The 22,592-nt window shown below is 35.6% G+C and overlaps 1 protein-coding gene across 13 annotated transcripts in view; it reads right to left on the minus strand.

The window, feature by feature from the left end:
• The window catches only part of SOX6 (SRY-box transcription factor 6), a 375,823-nt gene that overhangs the window by 47,993 nt on the left and 305,238 nt on the right, over positions 1-22,592 (minus strand). For all 13 annotated transcript variants that reach the window (XM_055722486.1, XM_055722487.1, XM_055722488.1 and 10 more), the window contains 3 exons: positions 20,510-20,659; positions 16,499-16,679; positions 13,434-13,627 (listed from right to left, as the gene is read on the minus strand). In XM_055722486.1, the coding sequence (XP_055578461.1) occupies positions 13,434-13,627; positions 16,499-16,679; positions 20,510-20,659 (525 nt within the window). The remainder of the gene's footprint in view (positions 1-13,433; positions 13,628-16,498; positions 16,680-20,509; positions 20,660-22,592) is intronic.

Genomic DNA, 22,592 nt, shown 5'->3' on the forward strand with positions numbered 1-22,592 from the left:
AGAATTATATACTCTGGAGCTATCTGGGTTTATATCCACCATTCAAACTATAGGAACTTCATATTCCTGTCTGTACTCTCCCTTACTCTTATTTCCTACTCTGTGTTACATTCAAAGTGCAGTTTCATGGACGCCGTACACAGCCGTGAAGTTCTGTCCCATCCTTCACCCTCCAACCTACTGGTCCACAAGCCTTTAAATCTTCTGATTCAGTTATTTATGGGTTCATGCTGTGACACTCAAACAGTGAAATGTTCCAGTTTAATAAAAGAGGAGGGGTGATTTTTTGTTTTCAAAACCATGTTTTGTTGCCTTTACAACAGACTTGCTCAAATAGCTATGTCCCTGAGGGGGGAGTGAGCTTCAGCCGGGGTTGCTGAGAACCTCTGCACTGGAGGGGCAGTGTATGGAACCAAGAAAGGCTCTTGCCTTTCAGATCTATTAAAGATCTTCATGTCAGGGGCTATACCTGCTTTGGTTTGATCCAAAGCAGAGCCTAAAAGGGTCTGATCCTAAAGAAGTTATTTCATCACTATCAAAATAGAAAAATTAAAAGAAAAAAATAATGTGATTAACTTACAATGCAGTTTTTAATTTTATCTCTATTACTTTGCTACCTCCAAGCAATCAAAAATGTGATAAATCATGTATTTTGCTCATGAAAAATCTTCAATGTTTAGGCTTGATTGTGAACTTAAATCCAAGTAGCAACAAGAATATAGTTGTATAGAGAATATACCCACTATACAGCAAAAATCTGTGAAATAATATTCACTTTTCACCATATAAGATACTAGTGGGATTTCTACCGTGGAAATTGTGTGCCATTCTATTAATTAATTAAGATGCAACACACAACAGCAATATGGGGATGTTGTTTTCATGAAGCACTACAAGAGTCCCAGCAAGCGCACAGTGAGGGTGATCAGCAGGGAAGAGAGCAGCAGGGGAAAAAAGGAAAGGAGACCCAGGCTAGCAAATCATTGCAAACACTGCAAGAAAATTTCCCTCTCTCTCATAAGAGAATGATAGAGACCTTCATAAGAGAATGATAGAGACCTTCATAAGAGAATGATAGAGACCTCCACTACCTAAACCACATCTGCACCACATCAGGAGCATTCCTAATACCTCGGGAGCGAAATCCCAGAACAGTTGAAGGATGAATAAGTAGTGTGGGTCCTGATTCAGAGAGGCAAATGTGCAAAATCCATCCTTAACATAGCAAATGCTTTACATTAGGAGACCTTAAATGGGGTCACAAACAGGAAACTGGGTGCTTTTCTCTCCTTTTAACTGGATTGTTTATGTTCTCCTAACACGTATTCCTAGATAGCTACAGTAACATGGCACAGATGGAGATAAAGGGAAATCACTTAATAAATCAAGTAGTACACTTCATCTCCTTCTTCCCTTATAGAATAACTCACACATTTGCTACAAATCTCCCATACTGCAATTCACTACTTTTGTCTGTCCATGGTAGTGACTATATACTGATAAACTATGGATGGCTTTTGCACTGAATGGAATGGAAATCATACATAGCAGAGCATGCTATTTAGTGCAGAGGACTGATAGGTATCCTGGTCTATATATAGTCAGTCTATGACTGTGAATATTAACTCAGCCCATTCCTTGCAAAGAAAGAGAAAAAAATAAACCTTGGGTGAAGGAGGGTGGGAGCAAACTTTGCAGGAAAATCTTTCTTGTATTTATAAGTTTTGGGTTATTTCTGAAAGGAAACTAAGAGTTGACGTACACTTCACAATGACACATTTGTCATGATGTAGTGTGATCTGTAGTGAGATATTGGGGAATAAAACACAGGAGTTATACAAAGGTTATGCAGGTAATCCCCTGATAAAGTGGAATCCCTTGGGAGGAAGAGTGCAGCTGTATAACCTAATCTTATTCATGAGTATTCAAAGAACCTGAGTGGCCAGAACAGAACTCTGGCAAGGAGCTGGCAACTGAATATGTTTCGGCAGCCTGCTGAACCCTTGACAGACCAAGAAGTTTTACAGTACATGACATGTCAGTGACTCACTTTGTATACGGTTCTAGTGCGAATCCTCTCAGTGATGGCTTCTATTTGTACTGGCATCCAAAACACAGCAAAGAGTGTTCTAGTGCTTTAGAAATGGAAGGGAACAAATCTGTGAAAGTAGGATGCACTAAGCAAGAATCTCTATGTATACGAAGAAGATAGTTCATCTGAATAGAAGCGATATAATGAAATTGTCACACAGCAATTAACTCAAGGATGCAAAGAAAATGGCAGTGAGATAAGAATGCATCCATTGCCTGCCATCTCAAGAAGCCTTTGGCAAGATAACAGCGACAGCATGCACCCAGCTACTGATCAACACAGGTCTGACATTAAACCACAAGTGTCCACTGCTCTTAGTGGCTGCTTAATAAATTGCTTTGGAATGGGTGGAGGTGAAGAGATCTTTCCAAAACCTTGTCTCAATGTTATCCCTCAGTTAATGAATGTCAGCAAGTGGAAGAGAACAGAAATTTGATATGTTTTTCCAGCCTTTCTCATAGAAGCATTTGCAACATGTTAAAGGCCACAGGCATTAAAAGTGAAATGCTGGGAAATGAATGTTGTCTGTAGATTTTTAGGATGTAAGCTGGGCAATTTCAGCTTGTGGGTTAGGCATACTTTAGGTTTTAAGTAGTGTTGTAACAGCTTACTATGACTTGAACATGATTTTAGTACGAGTAATCTGATGTTGAATATCTTTTATTACGCTGTTACACATTTCCAATTGAGATAGACCTGTTTATGGAGTTAGTGTTATGTGACTACAGATGGACAAGCTACGTGCAGTGAGCAATTTATCCAACACATACAGTCTGTCTTATCTTTTCAGACTACCCCTGGAGGATCAGCAATTTCTATACGCATATAAGTAAAGTGTCAGTGTTCTAACAATCTAACTTTTGAGTTATGCATAAACTATGCACTTAAATGTTCAGTAGTTTGCTGCTTGTGATTTATGATGTAGTTGGTCACCTAAGACAAATTATATTGTTTTCAGTGCCTGACTCAGTGATAAGTATTGCAACATTGCCTTAAATTACCTGAAAAAAGCAACTGGAAATTCTCTCAGCTAAAAGACCTCCCAGGTAGTGGAAAGCCTTTACTTGTAGCTATCAAGTCCTGCATCCATTAGCTTCAACGCCACAGAAAAACTGATGTGCCTTCCTCTGGCATGCCATTGGTAGCAAAAAGATGGCAGTGGTAAGGCATAGGGCAGCAAGGCCTGCAGGACCCCTAGATTAAATTGCTGCAGAGTTCACAGAGTTGCTGTAAAGATCTATAATTAGCATTGACACTGTATCAGGGGCTGGAAGAGCTCCCTGATACTGCATTCCTCATTTGGTCAGCATGGAGTTTGAAGCGGGTGGTACATCAAAGCCTCTGTTTTTTATGAACAGGGGTGAGTAATTGGGCATAAACAGCAAATGCCTAATTCTGCACAAATGTCCATGTTAATATGCAAATACACCCGTAGAAATAAAAATCTGTTTGCGTGAATATTTGTGAAAAGAAAACAAAGGAAGAAATAAGCATGGTCAAACTCCCTTAATCAGATTTCAAACAAACATTTGCAAATACCGTTTTGCGTTATTTGCTCAAGTCCTTTAATGAGAGAAAAGAAGCCATTTTTACCTGCTACTGTACTTATTTTTTGTTTGAGGTATAACAGTTAAGCCAGCACAGAGTAGTGTATAATCCCACAAACCGGCAGCTAAGTAAATATACTTCAACAACACGGAGTGTATTTCAGTTTAACATACCTATTGATGCAGCCTAATGATACTTGAGAAACAGGATACATTTTTAATTTTAGAAAGTAATGAAGTATCAGAGAAAGTAGTCCCAATTTATCCTTGCTCTTCTTAATCTACTGCAGTTAAGAGAGTTATATTGGCAATGCATTTGCTGTTGTGAATTTACTCAGAGGAATACACAGAGCTTAGAAATAAACAGCAGTAACTTTTGTGGATGTGTCTGTGTCTAAGTGTGAAATAATATGCAAATGTATTCTGTAGTTCTCAGGACAATTGAAGAAGGGATATGATAGGATTGTGCAGCTGCCATTTTGACCCACAATTTAAATCAATGAATATATTCCGGTCCTAGCAAATTTATGTTCAAACAATAATTTTCAACCTATCTTTACTGTTTTGTGGAGAAGCATAGTATGGAATGCATTTCAGTATATATCTGCAGAGTCTCCTGAGTAGCTTGGGAAATGTATTGTACATAAGAAGATACAATCATTATGCTGTTAGCTTCACCACAAAGACGCTATCCTTTATGGCAGAACATCATCCTTTGGGAAAAATTATCCTTGTTGGTTTGTGCAAATTTTTCAACATTCACCCTTGGGACCCATTTTAATCTAATTCCATTCCTTTGGGATTTTCCGTTGCTCCAAGATTTAAGGGAGAAGACCAAAACAGGGCAAAGCTTTTATCCTTTTCATAGGAAATACCCCACACAAGTGAAAAAGAAGTGTATTTGCTGTGTTTTCTTGAACTGGAAAGTCAATAGAAGAACAGGGCCAAATTCCCCTATTATTATTAATAATAATAATGATATCATTATTATTATTATGTCTATTATTATTATGTCTATTATTCTCATCATCATCATCATTAATGAGGTCTAAAACCTGCATCTAGGCAACCCCTGGAAGTAGCCCAGACAACAGAAATAAAAAAAAAATGTTGTGTTCTGTGACAATACAAGCATGCTGTTAAGCATAGACTGTGGCAAAAACTCTTGTAGCCAATATTCAAATGCAAATATAGCTATTAATACCAAAAGAATGTGCTGGTTTCTTTCCTGAAAATATTTTATTGCCAAGTGCTTTTGTGATGGAACTGGAAGCATGATGGAACTGGAAAAGCTTTAATACTTTACCTAATATGGGAAGTTTCTTCTCTATACAGGGTGTGTAGATATACACACATAGACACCTGTATATGTAAGTGTATAGAGTTACTGAAATAATAATGTTTCATATAGGTAATTTACGCTTATGTGCATTTTCTTTTAATTTCTTATGTATATACATCATTATTGGTCTGGTCAAACTTTTTTTTCATTTATGGTCCAATTAATTTTCCACGACTTACACTTCACAAAGATTGCATATTTTTCATTTAACTAATTGATTTAGATAATGTAATCAATAAACAAATCATTTAGATTTTATTTTAATGAGCCTCTACATAATTTGAGGGACTAAGCATTTAACTGATGTTAACTAATATATTGGAACAGCAAGGCAGAAGCTACCGACTTTAACAAGACAATTTTGGAAAGTAAGCCAATTGAGCAAAATGCTTAAAAACAAAGGCCTATACAGCAAATTCTTCCATAGATGCAAAACTAGATTCATAGTAAGCTGGCGCCAAAGCTAACTTATCTGTAAATTTAAATGACCTACATATGCCAGAGATTTTGCACTGTTTCTTTTTGTCTTCCCACTGTCAGTTTCACAGTTTCAGTGAACATGTATTTTTAATGTGTAAATTTCAAATACATTATTTGTATGTCTTTCTACACATAGCATACAGAGTAAATCTAAAAATAAAAAAAATATGTATATTGGTAGGCACGAGTATGACTTTAGGTGTAAAGAATAGTATTTGAGCAATAGCATGTGATCAATTAAAGGCTGAATCATATGTTATGTACAGACAGAAAGCTAACATTTATGAGCAGCTTTCATATTTCTATCTCTTGAGTTTGAGGAACAGACTTCACAAGATTTCAGACCCACAGCCTGAAATTCACAGCACCTGGTTCCCATTATAAACCTGGCCTCGATAATGGAGCTATGTTCTTCTACTGAGGCTGATGTTAGCAATGGTATTTTCCTCCCATAACTCTTATAACCCGAGTACCAGCGTTAGGGCTGTATTTGACCCTCTGTGCATTTGCAGTTACAACTTCCATCACCTTCTTCACTAAATACATAGAAATAAGGTAAAACATTTCTTTAAGTACGAGTAGCCTGATCTTGTTTCCTGTGATATCTGCAAAAGCTGGTGATTTTTTTTCCCCTTGTTTGTTTATAATGGAAGCATTTCTCTTTAAAAGATATCATTGGAGACCCAGGGATTAATTTCCTTTTTTCTGAGATGCTTTGCTTTGAATTTAATTTCAAATTACATTTTAAAGTTCTAATTTAAAAAATAAATTCACTTTAACACTTCTGTGTGCCTGAGAGATATTAAAATTGTTCAGCTATTTGAAGATGTATCTAATTCCTCACAATAGAAAGACGAAAAGAAAAAAAAAGAAAAAAAAAGACAATGCTTGCTGTGCCCTAGTGTTATTCTATAAATACACTGATTTCTATAGAACACCAATGCAAGCACACAGGACAATGAAACTGATACAAAAGCAAAATTCAGCAACACCTTGAACTTCCTGAAAAAATATCAGGGAATTTCCTGGAGTGACATGCTACCTATGAAGTCCAGTTATTACACATACCCTGCAAAAATACTGCTTGGAATTATTATCCACTCCCCCAGCCCCCCACCTACTTTGTTATAAACTTATATTGTTTTCATGTTTTATCTTATCCTGTCATGCAATTTCAAGCATTGGAAGCAACAGCATAAACAAACAGAATTTCTCCAGCTACAAAACTAAATGTTTGAAGTCCAGCATGTTTTCCAGTTCTAATAAAAGGGGGCAGTATTACATCAGCTGAAATTCTGAATTGTCCAAATTATTGTAAAAAGTGCTGGAGAAGGATACAAAACTGCTGAATTTTACTGAAAATAGACTGTTACTGTATATGCAGTCACAAATCTGCTTGTCTGCCTTGGGGTAAAATTTTCAGAGCTAGTTTAGTGGGACTTAGGCTCCTGCATTGCAGCTACTTAAAATTTTTTTTACTTGAGTCACTATTTTTCTTTTAAAATTCTTAAGGAAATATTACAGTTGATATAAAATGAAGACACATTTTTCATGTAGCTAGGATAAGCCTAAAAAGGAAATTGCAAAATTATTGCAGTCTCATAAAAATTAGGAACAATTTTTTTTTGTCATTTTATATATATATAATTTTTTTTTAAGAAATAAAAGTTCATTAGAATACAATAGTGGTGCCCAAATATGGCTTTAGGAAGCTAACTTTGAACACCCAATATAAAAAAATCATTGCTTACATGTATTATGTACAGCCACAAGCAGATTACTAAATTGGACAAATTCACAGTGAAGTATAAAGGACATTTGTTTTGTAAGAATTATGAGGACTACTGGGATTTGTATTTGAAACTTTTCCCTGTTCTAAGGCATTTAACTTAGAGAAGTCGTTTATCTGTTATAAAATGATGGAACTGTAAAGAGGTTGTCTCTATGCAATATGTCCTTCTATGTCTCAGAAGCTCCCCAGGGAAAGGTTTGTCGACCGAGAAGAATGACGTATTCAGGAAAAACATTTTCCCAGTTGCAGTGTCTCTTTGTGGAAATCAGATCCTTCATTAGACAGATGGAATACACTCCCACTGTGTTGAATAAATTGCCTATATTCTTGCAAGAAAGTGAGACCACACTAACAGTTCCTTAAGTAAATCTGTGTCTTTGTTTTTTCTCTCTATACGGTTCCAGGTTTTCTATTCTAGAATCCAAATATATATATTTAAACTTAAATTAAATTATACCTAAAGGTAAGCTATATGGGATGGGACCCTCCTTAAGTTGCAGTGAGAACAGAACATGTTACAATGGCTATGGAGGCAATACCATAATAAAAGTAATAACTTCACAAAACTAGTCATTTGCTGTTGATATTGCTATCCATTTTTTGGCCTAATTATGAGGTATTTGCCCTTTAATTACAAGTAGAACTAAGATTTAACCATCAGAAATAAGGATCCAGTTGAAAATGCTTACAGTTTCTTTTATATCTCCCAGCAGACTGAAATATAAGTATTGATCTCTTATTTACTAGTTACAAATATTCTGCTATAAGAAACTAAAGGAAAAAAGAAAATAGAATAGGCTTTTCTTAAAAAATGAAAGCAAATGAGAATAGATCAGTCCCTGAAACTCTAAAACACTTATTCATAAAGATCTATAAAAATCCACAAGGCCCTTATGACCAAACTATTTGTGTTCTCAATTTAAGGGTAAAAAGAGAAAAGATAATTGAATACAGGATGCACTGGAACAGTGTTTTCTTAACTATCTGGGTTTTTTAAACAAGTTGAGAAATTCCTAATAACAAGGTGCTTCTCTATGTGATTGTCTAAGAAATACGCTGCACTTGCAGAAAACAGCTTGACACCTGCCCCTGAAGTTGTTCTGTCTAGAATATTGAATGTATGGGGAGAAAAAAGCTGGTAAAAAACTGTCGGCAACAAATTCCAGTACTGCTTGCATTTAGAAAAAAGCAATACAATGATGGAGTCATTGCAGGGCTGTAGGCAGTCAAAAGGAGATTATGCATGACTAGTAACTTTTCCTACAAAGGCTTCCTGAAGTGTTTTTATCAAGCAAAGTTTGTACGCATGTGCAGTAGCCTCATATAAATGATGAGGCGTAACAGCTCCAGAGGAGTTGTTACACTCTATTGTGTCAATAATCCACATATTTAACAGTCCCTAAATACAGCAGACCATAACACCTCCAAAGGGGTTGTTATGGCTTATCAAGTCAAATCCAAGTGCCTAAATATGGATTTGATCAATAGACTGTAACATCTCCAAGGGTAAATAATACACATTTTTAAGAATGTACACATTTTGCATACAAACTGTGGTCTATATTAGGATAAATTTTGTGGATTCAACTTGTAAAACTTTGATTTAGAAATAAGAAAGGAATAAAAGGCTCATTATAAGAGGTGCTAAAGTACTATAATTCCCAGGAAGTAGGCGATGACTCATGTCATTTATTTTGGGGTCTAATTCTGGTTTCTTACTACAAATACACAGTTGCCTGAAAATCTACAGAAGAGTGGGAATGGAATATAAACATTAAAATGTTGTATTAAATTCTGCTTCCTTGCAGATCTCAATGAATATGCTTCATGGGTAAGCAAATGGGGAGGTGGGGATATATCCTTGGGTGTAGCAGATACTTTGTGATTGTTAATTGGTTATATGTTCTATCTTGACTTCATGTACTTTTCTCCAGTGAAATTGAGGCATTTTTGCCTATATTTTTTCTACAAAGATTTTCTGAAGTGTTTTTGTCAGTGTTTTCATGCTTTATGCACAAAAAAAGATAGGATTTGGTCCTTTTAAAAATAATGTCAGTTATCTTATAAATTATATAGCATTTTCAGGTTCATATAAAGCCTTAAATCAAAGCAAAACTTCTAGGCAATCATGCTAGTTTGAAATACTAAAATAAATAAGTAGTTCTAGCAATGCAAATTTTGTTTTGCTTGTATCACATGCAAAGAGCTCTGTAGCCTATTTTCTGGAATTTCCTAATTCTTTCCCCTTCCCCAGTGTTTCTGTTTACTCTGTGAAACTTCCCTTTCCTCAGTCAGGTTACACCTGATCAGCGCCAGATGTAGTAGAAAAAGTCTGCTCTGCTATAGTGATGTTTTGCCTTGTGTGCACTCTACTGCTTTTGGCTCAGTGTTAATTTTAGTTCACATGGTGCCGAGTTTTGGATTTGTGACCAGAACAGTGCTGATAACACAGGCATGTTTTACCTCTTGCTGAAGAGTGCTTTTACAGCATTGAGGCATTTTCTATTTCTGATGCTGGCCCACCGGCTAGGAGACTGGGGTGCACAAGAAGTTGAGAAGGAGCACAGCGAGGCCAGCTGACCCAAGTTGACCAAAGGGCTATTCTACACCATACAACATTGGGCTCAGCAGTAAAAGCTGGGGGATGAAGGAGGAAGGGGAAATGTTTGGAGTTTTGCCATTTGTCTTCCCAAGTAACTGTTACACGTGCTGGAGCCCTGCTTTCCTGGAAATGGCTGAACACCTGCCTGCCGATGGGAAGTGGTGAATAAATTCCTTATTTTGCTTTGCTTCTGTGCACAGCTTTTGCTTTACTTAACTGTCTCAGCCCATGAGTTTTGTCATTCTTAGCCTTCTGATTCTCGTCCCCCATCCCACTAGAGGCGAGTGAGCAAGTGGCTGCATGGTGCTTACCTGCCTAGCCTAACCCACAACAGTACACAAACTGAACTAACTCCGGAGTTGTAGATGTCCGTAGAATGGTATCATCTCAAAAGCATAGCCTAACCTTAATGTTTAGCAAATGAAAAAGTTGGACTGTGCCGGAGTGCTTCATGGTTTTGTTCTGGTCTTTCTGATGAGTGAGTCTCTGTGAGCACTTTTAAAGCTTTGTAGATTTTTTTTGAACAGCAGAATATGAACAGAAGCAATTTTTAGTTCTGTGTCTCTAACCAAATACAAAGCTTTCTGAGATTTAAATGACATATTTTCAAAAAGGCCTAAGCCCAGGCTTTGAAGCTACGTACATAATTTTGTAAGCGCAATCATTTGCACAACAAACTATTACCAGCTATCTGAACTTGAAGACCAGTGACTGACCAGAACTCAATAGCTTTTTTAAACCAGCTGCAGGCAATTAATTTGTCATCTTTTTCTAGTGCCAGCTTCTAGTTAGTCATTTATAGAAGTCTAATTACCAGAAGCCAATTTCTGAAAATTTGGTCCTGAAAACATAAAAATTGTAAAAATTGAAAGGCAGAGGGTAAAGGGGAAAAAAAAAGAGTACTCTAGAATTCTGTTTCTGCAAAGGATGCTTCTGGTTTAATGTATTTTATACTTAAAAATATAAATAGAATATAAAATATAAATACATTCCTTTAGTATTCATAACTGACTTAATTCTTTTATTTTCTTTAGGACAGACAGTGGGGACAGATCATAATTTAAAATTACTGATTTCTATCCCATTCTTTTGCAAACCCTGCCTTTTCTTGCATCTACAGAGCAAGGGTAATAGAGGTAAAACCGGAGTACATATTGCAACTTTCTCCTGCCTTAATGGTTCACTCTGTAGTACATGCTACAATAAATAAACCAGCAGGATTATATAAGGGCATTGAGAGACTTAACAACAGATTTCCATGCTGCTGTTTTATTCTTAGGTTTTAAAAGTTGCAAGTGCCATCGTGAAAAGTCTCACCATAAAATGTGGCATTTAAGAATTATGTTGTTTGTATTTCTTAAAGAGTTCCAATTGACTTTGCTGTATTTGCAAGTAAAAAAAAATAAATTTCTCCTCTGACTGCCTGATGTATAACCTCAATCTGGAAGCTGTACATTAATCTGTGTATTGCTAGCAACAAGAACAAAAAAGAACTTTCAGACTATTCACTGAAATATTTACCGACTCTGCTTTAAAAGGTGAAAGACAAAATGGAAACTTGTATACTGAATACAACACATAAACATGGTACTGAAAATACTCAGGGAGTAGACCTGATAAGTAAGTGGATGTCATTTTTATACTTACTTTTCAAAGTCAAATCAAATGTTAAGAATTCTTTTAATAGCCCTTAAAGTGTATTAGATATTTTTAAATGTCAAGCCACTGCAACTCATAAAAAATATTTTAAAATAAGGATAATTTTATAAACTCTTAATACTGATCATGTGTGACATTTATTTTATTTTTATAACTTGGGGTTTAGTACCCTCCCTCTTAGTTAAAGACAAACACTGACTTTACAGTTAGTGTTCTGTGAATGCGGCCTGCTTGGTCAGTTACTAGTTTTTTGTATTATTTCATAGTATCAATCTTTATTAAGTGAGTTTTTCAATGCTGACATTTAAACTAACACTAGCAGAAATAAATATTTATTAGCCTCTGATCTGACTTGTAAAAGCATTGTTAATCCTGTGTGGCAACAGTTTAGCAAATCTTTTTAATAGGCACTGAGCCTTTCTCTGGTTTTGAGTCCTGCAAAGAACCTATCAAGCAAAAATATGAAATGTAGATTAAAAGGTATGTATCAATCTTTGATGGGTCTGTTTACAACATTTCTTTTCCTTTCCGTGCCTTGCTACAATCCACTTACTCACTGAATATTCCCTTGTGGGTTGAGAAAAGATCATAGTATCATCAAATTCACAGTTTAAGATATAGTTAATATTCTGCTGATTCTTTTATTCAACCTGGACTAAAAATTCTTGTTAGTCTTTGGAGTATAATAAAATCCTTCCTCCCTCCCCCAAGACACAGAGAACCTACCCACTAATATACAGATATATGACAGTATTTTTATTAATGAATTATAGGCATTGAAAACTACCTGGTTTTCATGTTTTTTATTTTTTCCAGCAAATAGTCTGAAACACCAGTTGCTTTATAGCTAATGAATGTCAGTTTTCTTTTCATTTATTACTAAATTGCATCATAACTGTTCCTATTTGCCAGTGCCATAGTGATTACTGGGATAATATTTTTTCCTTTCTAGTTAAATGGAATAAGTATTGTGGTATGTAACTGATTTTGTGTCAGTGGTGAAAAATAACTTGTGTGCTGTATTTTTTGCAGCATAAGCCACCTCTAGGGAAGCTAACAGAGAAGCATTCTTCATCAAAAGGAATGCCTTATAGCTTGGCCAATTACCTGATCAGTGTTCACTGGCTCTGTTATACACACAGGGACCTGCTCCTGGAGCAGATGTGGTAGATCTTGGAAAGGCCACAGAGCAGGACAACACAGATACAAAGAAACTTCCAAGACACTTCTTTGTCCTCTGAGCAGTCCTTGAAGTGTGTGTGATAGAAACTGTTCCTCACCTTTTGGATGTGATCTCAGCTTGCGGTTTTGTAAACTGGATGATGTCCTACTCAGTCCAATACTGATCATGTTTTCTCATTGCTTTCTTTCATTCACCATTTTACGGTAGTGACCCATTTCATTTTAGCATATGGAAACTACGGCCAAGATTCAAGAAAGAAATTTGATCTCTAATTTCCTGTTGAAACTAAAAGCCCAAATCACAGTTTTGAGCATAAATTGTTGCATCTGAGCCTCAGATTCAAGCATGCTCAGGTACATTCCATAGCATTGTAATACTCAGCCATGCTAGTACATAACTGGCCTTTTTGCCGTATTTATCAATCCAATCATTCTCAAAAGTACAATTGAAAATCTAGTGACCACAAACAACGGTAGCTTCAATCAATTAATTTTCCATGTTGTTATATGCATGCTTACAGCTTCACCACATGAATGCACAGGATTATTTTTTTTTTGAATGCTGTCATGTAAACCCAGAGAAGTTTGTAGCACAGTACTGTGAAGTGACAAGGTGTATTTAACGTGAAATCAGAGATGGCTAAAAGCTCCAAAAAGAAATTTTATATAAAAATAAGAAGCTATTTGCAGGGAAAAGAAGAATGAGTGACAGACTGTGTGGCAACGGGAGACATTACCTTTTCATTCCTGCAGTTGTTTAGACCCATGTTATTCATGGAGGGCAATTTTCCATCAACACCATGTGGCTGCTGCTGCTGCTGCTGCTGCTCTCTTTGGATCTGCTCTCTCATTTTTCGAGCCTCCTGAATGGCTTTCATTACTGTGTCCTGGTCCCCAAATAGGGCAGGTGCATTAAGACTGGAAAGGATATCTGTAAACAGAGAACTTACTTTATTTAGGTAATTATCCAAATTAGAATCCAGCGTAAGCACTCGGTTCTCATACTGTAAGAGCTGCACCCAACTAACATCTGCAAAAGCAGAGGGAATGGCAGTTGTTGTCTGTTTGAAGGCTGAATTAATATACAGAAGTGATTGATAAGCCTCTGCACGTCTTTTGCTGCTACAAATACAACCACCAAAGTCTTAGCATCGCCTGATACAGATGTATCTGAACATACACATGGACTCAAAGTTCAAAGTTAAATATGTGTTTCAGACAACAGTATTCTGAAGTTCTTAAGTTTCATTCTTAAGTGAGAGCCTTTGAGGTATTAACATTAATTAATAAAATGAAAAAAGAAGGAGACAGAAATCTTGTTTACTTGTCCATGAAAGTCTGTCAATTTTTAGAATTTCTTTACCAAGAGAACTATCACTCCAGATTAGCTTGCAATTTTGGAAAGATCACCCACAGTTACTTTTGGGGGACAGAGCTTGTTATCACCTTAACATAAGTATACAGCTCTAAATCAGCAGAGAAAAAATGCTTTTCTTTCTGCCACTCTGGACAGAAAGAGAAACTTTTCAACATGCATCAAACTCACACAAAATATTCCTGTTACATCTTAAAATGCATGCTAGAGGTAAAGATGAGTGCCCCAGATACAGTTTCTGATTTGAGACCAAAAGACATCAATTATCTGGTGACTGGTTGTTTTGTGTTGCTGTGATGAAGCTTAAACTTCATGCACCTGTTCCTATGTGGAAGTATCTATACCACACATGGTTAGATTAATGTATATACATTCTAGCAAGGAAACATTGAGCAATAAATATTTGTGCATGACCTGTGCATCTGCCTGACAAGCAAATTACTTTTATAAAAAAGCCAGATTTGTTAGATTTGTGTACCTACTAACAGTCCACTGTAAAAAAAAAAACCCTACAAACCAACCAAAGAAACAGAAAGATAAAAAACAAACAGGGTAAGACTTGGAATTATTCAAAGATGATCTTCATATTCCTTTGACTTCACTGAAGTTCAGCTGAGTAAAATATAGCAAATTCAGCCTCGAAGGACCCTGAATTCTTTTAAAATAAAAAAGCTTGAGATTAAAGATTTCTCATGCTTTATCTTGGAAACCAAACAGTTTATTTAATACTGTGGTCTAGTTAAGAAGAGATGCAAAATGTGATGTTTGAGATGGAACTGTGATGTCTTCTGTCTGAATGAAGCACCCCTCTCCAAAATAAAAGTAACATATTACATAACAACAAGTGTTCTTGCTGGGCAAAATTCCCAGTGCTCTGAACTGATTCAGCAACTAAGTTCCATTCTGCAGCCTATGTTGGGAACTATATTTGCATGACTTTTAGCGAGACTTAGATTCCCAATCACCCGAATTTATTGTAAAAATGGAGCAAAAGCTCCTGTGTTGCTTGCTGATTTTTGACATTTCCCTGACTTCTTTTACACTTAAGGATTGAGAGGACAACGTTTTATGACTGCATGAAAAATATTCACACCTTAGGTGTATCTTCTCTAGCCATTTCTCTGGAATAGTCTGTGACATCAAACTGGTATGTCACTTCTAAATGTTAGATAGTGCAGTGATATCTGGAAATAAATTGACATTGTAGAATATCTAGCTAGCTGCAGAAAGTACCTTTCAGAGATCATGATGTTCCCAAGTGTTTTGGGAATGGAACAAATCATAATTTTTATATATTTAATGTATGTATTTAACATATCTGTTCATTATTCACAAGTGTTTCTATATATTTTACAAGTACACTTGAGGTACAGATTGTGAATAAGTGGTCTGTAGTAAGTATTTAGTCACTGTTAAAATTTACTATTTGAACTTTAGGGCTGATCATCTACATTTTGCAGCTCTTGATTCTGTTTCTTGACTGGTTAAGGTAGTCTTCATACATAGTTTTCAGATCAATTTTGTTTCACTACTTATTAAGCTTTATTTCTTAATTAAAGAATCTTGAACACAGGTCAAAAATTCCCTATTTGGAACCATATAAATTAACAATTCTTGACAGATGGGTGAACAAATAATGAAAACATGAACAAATAATAAAATAAACTGGCTAGACTGAAGCCTTTCTGTCTTTGTTAAAAAAAAAAAAAAAGAAAAGAATATATTCAGCATGTGGTCTTTGTAAGATGAACTTAATACCAAGCATGCAGAGGATTAGATTTCTTTTAGAATGCTGTTCTGGGTAAAACTAATGGTATATTTGGGCTAAGTAGTTGAAAACCTCATTTGAAGTTACCTTCTTGCCTGGCTTGTGGTTTACTGTAAACCATGGACATACTGAGTGTTCCCGGACCATGGTTCAAGAAAGTGCATGAAAACTTGTGCATTGCAGGTACACTAATCACATGAGTCATTATGTGTGTATTTCTAGTATCTAGTCAGGCTCCATGTGTGCGCAAAGATTTTTTGTTTCTTTGTTTAATCCAGAGGTCAAAATTCAAAAGTTAACTTTGCATATATACACCCAATTGGTGACTTTGAGGAAAATGCTCATACAAACCCATTTTACACATTTTATATATGCATCTCTGTTTACTTACTCTGTATATATTTCTATGTATGTATATTTCTTACATTATATATTTATTTGCTGAATTTCTTGCAGATGCATATCATTGCTGCATCATTTTGGTTACCCTTGTAAAACCTTGGCAAGGTTTTACAAATCTTTCCTGCAATTTTGTTTCCCCATTTTAAACAGAAATGTAGGCCCAAATATCTACTGAATTCAGAAGTAAGTGTGCTGAAGCTCAGATTTCATGTAGAAAACTTGCCAGTTTTCCCATTTCCCCGGGACAGGTTAGTTACCTAAAGAGGATCCTCTTCCCAGAGATCCACCAATCGGGCTGGGGATGCCACTCTTGTTTGTCACTGTCACTGGACTGCTTTTACTAGCTGGGAAGAGGTTCTGTGTTGGAGACGTTGGGGATTTGACAGGTTCAGCTGTTTTGGGTCGGGCTGAAAGATTCAGTGGCTGGGCTGCTTCATCCTACGAGAGTTTAATGTAAATAATTATTAGGAAAAGACAAATGAACACATCATTTTGCAAGCAGCAGTTACTTTACACCTCGAAGACAATACCACATTCTCCAGCAATAATAACAAAAGAAGCTAATTATCTGCCTCCTTTAAGATTCAACGAAAGGAAACCTCATTAATTTCTCTGTGTTATGCTTCTATTTACATTAACTATGTGGCTGGATCGTTCTTTTTGCCAAATTAAAATTTGAATTAGCTCACATTACAGCTTAATTTCCTAATGTGTTTTCGGAGATCTATATTAACCTAGGGCATTTACAAAGAATTATTTAAAATTTCCAGCAGCTCAGTAATGCTTTTGCATTGGTTCTATTTGAAAAGTTCCTGGCACTATAAAAATAAGTTATGTAGCTTATTTTTAAATGTATTAGAAACTAAGGAATCACAAGTACTTCTATGAAAGAATCATTTGAAAACCCTGACAGTTCTTTGGCCCACATTTAATGCTGCTGCTAACTTATGCAATCCATGCATCTTATTTTGAGTGCATCTTTTGTTTAGTAAAACAATCTATGCTGTTTCCCCATAACAGGAGATAAGAATTTCACTGAATTAAAATTCCTTCAATTACTATGGTAATGAATGCATACTATATAAATTTCAAAATATATTTTATTTTCTACTATTTCATTTTGTATATTTTACAGTATTTTATTATTCAAATGTGTCATGTATTTTTGACAGATTTATGTAAAATCAATTTTTTTTACACATAAATGGTATTCTGCTTCTTGTTTGATTCTTCTGTATTATTTCTGTATCCTGTAGTTATTTCTGCTGCACTCAACCTTTAATGTATCTGTATGTTTATTTGTATACAGAGAAGGAATGTTTTTTAAGGGTATGTAAATCTCATATCAGCACTTTTATATATTTTGATACTTCTCATAGGCAATTATGAAAGAAATTTTCTCTGACATATATCTCTTTTTTCAATGCTATAGGAGAATAAGTCCATCTAAGAAATATCTTAACTTTTAGAATAAGACTCATCCAAGCAATTAATCTCTTTGATCAGGATATCAACAACGCAACCCTCTTCCCATTCTTTGAGCTTGTTCCATTTGATTAATATGTTAAGCAAGACAGAGCATTTGGAAAATTGTGAAACTGATTTTCTGTAATTAAAAAGCCCAGTAAGACATACTTAAAATATGCCCAAAGCAGAATTAGGCTAGAATATCGTCCATATTTTAAAACACTGCACTGATCACTTCAAAGCTTAGCAATACATGTCAGAAGACAATAATACGCTACATTATCTCATCTTTTCTGTTCTCCTTACTGTCAAGCAGTGATTTAGCAACATACATTTGATCATACAAAATGCATTAAACAGGAAAATGTAACAAACAGGTATTTATAATGCCATCATACCTCCGGTTTTAAACTATTTCCTTAAAAGTGCATGACATTTTTGTTCTTCTTGACCTTGCAGTGTGCACAAATGTCCACACCTGGTCAGAGTCCAAGTGAAAGCAGAAACCCAAAGGTATAAGGGGCATAGTCCATTCTTATGCTTTGTGCCCATGTTTATATGCAAGCTGTTTCCTTACACGGATATAAAGTGGCTTCAATAAATTTCTTTAAGAGTTCAGAGTCCCTTTCAGACTATGAAGTTTGCCAGACTAGGTACTGTGAGCGTGTACACATAATGTATCTATACTACTATGTGCAATTTCCAAATAATTTTCTGCCTAGTACTGATACAATCGTGAAAAAAAACTAAACACTGCCAGAACCTGTTTGTTTGCACTTCATAGACAGCATTCTCATTTCAGCGAGGCAATCGAAAAGCTGGAAAACATTCTGGTCACTGACTTAAAAAGCCCCTATCATTACTTTTGAAAGATCAGACTCCTGTAAAAGAATTCCATTAGTTCTATAAATAATGCATGTAGTTAATACAAACAACTGTTTAAAAAAAGAGAAAATATAGAGGATTTGTTAAGCAACATATGACCACCAAAACTGTCATGTCTCATAAAGATAAAAATTTGCGTATAGGTACTGTTTATATACTAATAATTAATTTCTTCATTAGCCATTGGTATTTGTCCACACAAAGCAGTGTTTATCTTTAATATTTTCAATGCAATAGCGTGCTTAATAAAAACAACAATAAAAAGGCTTCTCTTTTATTAACATATATTTCAGTCCATTCAAGTTAAATTATGTAGGGAAACCCCCAAGAATTTGCATGTGGTCAACTCTGTAATAGGACTCAGCTGGCCACAAAGCTGGAATGGTATTGGCCTTGGTTCAAGGAGATATGTGCTTGAATTTAACCAGGGAAAATTTTACTCATATAGTAAAGGTTTGGTTTGGTGTAGATCCATTTGGCTCACTCATGAAATTACTTTTTCACATTAAAGTAGTCAGTAGTATATTCTCAATACCATAAATCATTGGTGTTAGGTATCACTAGACTATGGCAACTTGCTGAAACAGTTGGGCTTTGCTTTTGGTGGCTTCTGTATTGACCATAACAAACTCTGCATATGTGGTAAATTTCACTGACTGCTTTCAAGCCTGGCATTGGATTACAAGAGGTAAAATATTGGACTAATACACATCCACAGTTAAGTAAAGTGAACGCCTTGCTAAATAAATGTTAGATCTGGCCATAATGGAATAGTTTTTATTTATTAGTACTCTCAGCGTAGCAAAAAAGTGTCATAGAAATTTATCAGCCCAGGCAGAAATATCTACTCACCCACACTTTACCATGATGATTGATGATAATGAAAAAAAAGAATGATATTTTACTCTCATGTCAAAAAATAATAATAAAAAAGAAACCCTCACCGCACGCGAGTAATATCTTCCCAGGCTGATTCAAGGCTAAGGACTGTGTCCCTGTAAGGTGTTAGCAGCTAGCAAAAAAGTGCGTTTTCTCTCTCTCTCCACAGTCACTCTGTGCCTTCTTTAGATCTAGTTTAATAGTTCTGCTTTTATAGTGCTATCATTCAACTTGGTAAAACATCTAAACGTTGGTGTTTTTTAACAGTCTGAATTAAGTTGCTTCTGAGCATATTTGGTCTTATGAAATTCAGAACAACTGTAGGAGAACACAGCAATAAAAGCCAGCCAGTTCCACCCAAAGGTATGAGCTGCACCACAGATTTCACGGGGTGCACGATGTTCATTTCAAGCTGCTGGCAAATGCCATGTTGTAGCTGCCTCGTTCCAAGCAAGTGAGAATAAGCAGGCACAAGCATTCAGCAATGGCGCAAAACCAACAAGGAGCAGCTCGGTTGTCAGCAGCTGTGTGAAATCAGCAAAAGTCAAATCAATCTGCAGTGACACAATATTTCCCTCGAGTCCTGACTTACATCTTATTTTTATGTGAGGTTTTTCCAAAATTGTTGAATAAGTACAACTAGAGATTTGTAAAATAATTAGAAAATCTACAGACTCTCTCTCACCCTAACAATGAAAGCTTGCACCACATTTTAAGATACTCAAAAATTCAATAGGAAACAATGGACACCGTTTATGCACATGACTAGCTTAAAAAATAACCTTGAAAATATCACATTTTACTGATGAATCTGTTGTGCTGCCTGTGGTAGCAAGAGGGATGCCTAGCATTTTTGGAAGCAAGAAGTAAATGCTCTCTTCTCTTCTGTATGCTGATAATAGAGTACTAAACCTGAAAATTTCATTTTAATATTGAAGAACTTTCACATGGTTCAACTTCCAATTGTAAAACAATTAAATAGACCATGTAATCTCACTGCCCTTTTCAGATACCACTTTTTCTTTACTGAAAAATACCTTAACTTGAGTTACCGGGCTGGTCCCTCTCTTCTCATTTTTCATTCCAGTGGGTGAGAGTGCCCCCGTTGTATTTGGTGGCTGTGGAGTAGATGGCATTTTGGCTCCAGGAGAAACTTGCATGCTTGCCAGCTGAGCTGCATACAGTTGCTGGAAGACAAGAAGATATATAATATATTCTTGCAAAATTCCTAAGAAACGAAGCTGTAAATGTACATACTTTTTATTGCTCTGCTATTTCTTCCCTTAAAAGAAACAGATATTTTTTTTTTTCAGCACTTTCTTGTCTGTGTTTTTTCCCTTCTTGTTAGGGGCTTTTCCCTTCTTGTAAAAGAAAAAAAAAATTACTGGAAAACTCCACGCCCCAGTATCTTTTTTCTTAATTTGACTTTTAGCTGTTTTGTTGGGGTTTTTTCCTTCTTGCTAATGATGGTCATGGTAATGAGCAAAAGGTTATTCTGTGCCCTAATACTAAAAACAAAATTGGCAAAGTTATAAGGCTGTTTATGAAAAGGAGGTATAAACCCCTGTCAGAAACGAAAAAATACTTCAGGTCTTTCTGTTCTTACCCAGAAATTATCCACCAACTCCAGAACCTCTGCTGGCAGCTGACATAGGAATGGTTTGCTACCAAAAGGCAATGTTGCATCTTCTCTATACAGCAATGGAAGTTAAAATAGATGACAGGGCATGTCTCCATCTTGCTGTATGGTGATTGTTGTAACTTCTATAAATGCTAATAAGGAAAGTAGGCCTTAAAATTTCCTGTATGTAGTGATGAAAATCCAAAAACACCCTCATGGAACTTTTTAAAAATTTTAACTGAAACATAATAAAACATTTGTGTATTAAAATAAGCTATTCCTACCAATATAAAATATTTACTGAAAAAACCCAAATAGGTTTAATTTCCTTCCAGTGACCAAATTTAAACCCTCACCTTGAATTAGCATCAGCCATAATTCTTCTACCATAAACAGGGAAGATCCTAATCCCTCTTCTACATATAGATCTATATAAACTTTGCCTTATTAGTCAGAAAAAAGCCAGGTGGTTTGTATGTAATTTCCAACATTACTATCATTCAGATGGACAAATAAAAAAAATTACAGTAATCAAAAGCAGACCTTTCAGCACATGTAATTAAATGAAAGCTTAATAAAGAATAATTTGCAAGAGCCAGATGTGCTTATGTCATAATTGTTGCTTTCTTTGGAACAATTTCTCTAATATAACAAGCCTCCACAGAAATGAAAGTTACACAATACTATAAGCTCAGTGACTCAGTGGCTAGACAAACGTGTAAAGGAGGGGCAGAGTCAGAACTCTGGGTGACAAATGAAAACTTTTTTGATTCTTTGTTTGTTTCCTGCCACCCTTTTCAGCACCACACAGGGGCTACAAAAGGATCACAAATTAATATTTGGCAATCAACAGTGTTTAAATATTTTGGCTAAGGTATTATTTTTTTCTGCACTAGAAAACTAGAACAATTGAAAATAGAAAAAAGTCCCAGCTTTTGGTGATGTCCTGGATACTGAAAATGAAGCATTGTATACAGTAGTAAGTGGGAAGGGGGTTTCCCTACTACTGGGATCTTATCCCTTTTAGCATATTCTTCAGTTCGAGCTATGCTTGCTTAATAGGATGTTCTGCTTATATGAGAGTAAGAAGCACATTTCACAAAGTTCTGAAAGCCTGCACATTCTCGGCTCAGAAATAGTCACCATACTATGAACAAGATGATACAATAAACTTGATTACAATTTAGAGACAGAACCCAAAGTTTATAATGGCTTTCTCAGTGTTCTGTACTTTCTCTATTAAAATAAGGTTTTTTGTTGGTTTGGGGGGGGTGTTGGGTGTTTTTTGTTTTGGTTTTTTTGTTTTTTTTTTTTTAACATTAGGAACCAACTTAACATCTACTTCAGATATCTGGGGGAGATGACTTAGATTTTACTAAAAGTAGACTAAAACTTTAGTACATAATATAGTGTGTATTGCATTTTCAAGAGCAGGAAATGAATTCTATGTAAAAACAAAAGCAGGTTTATCAAGTAAAGTTCAAAAGAATTTTCTTCTC

Source organism: Falco cherrug, chromosome 10, assembly GCF_023634085.1.
Source record: "Falco cherrug isolate bFalChe1 chromosome 10, bFalChe1.pri, whole genome shotgun sequence".
NCBI lineage: Eukaryota > Metazoa > Chordata > Aves > Falconiformes > Falconidae > Falco > Falco cherrug.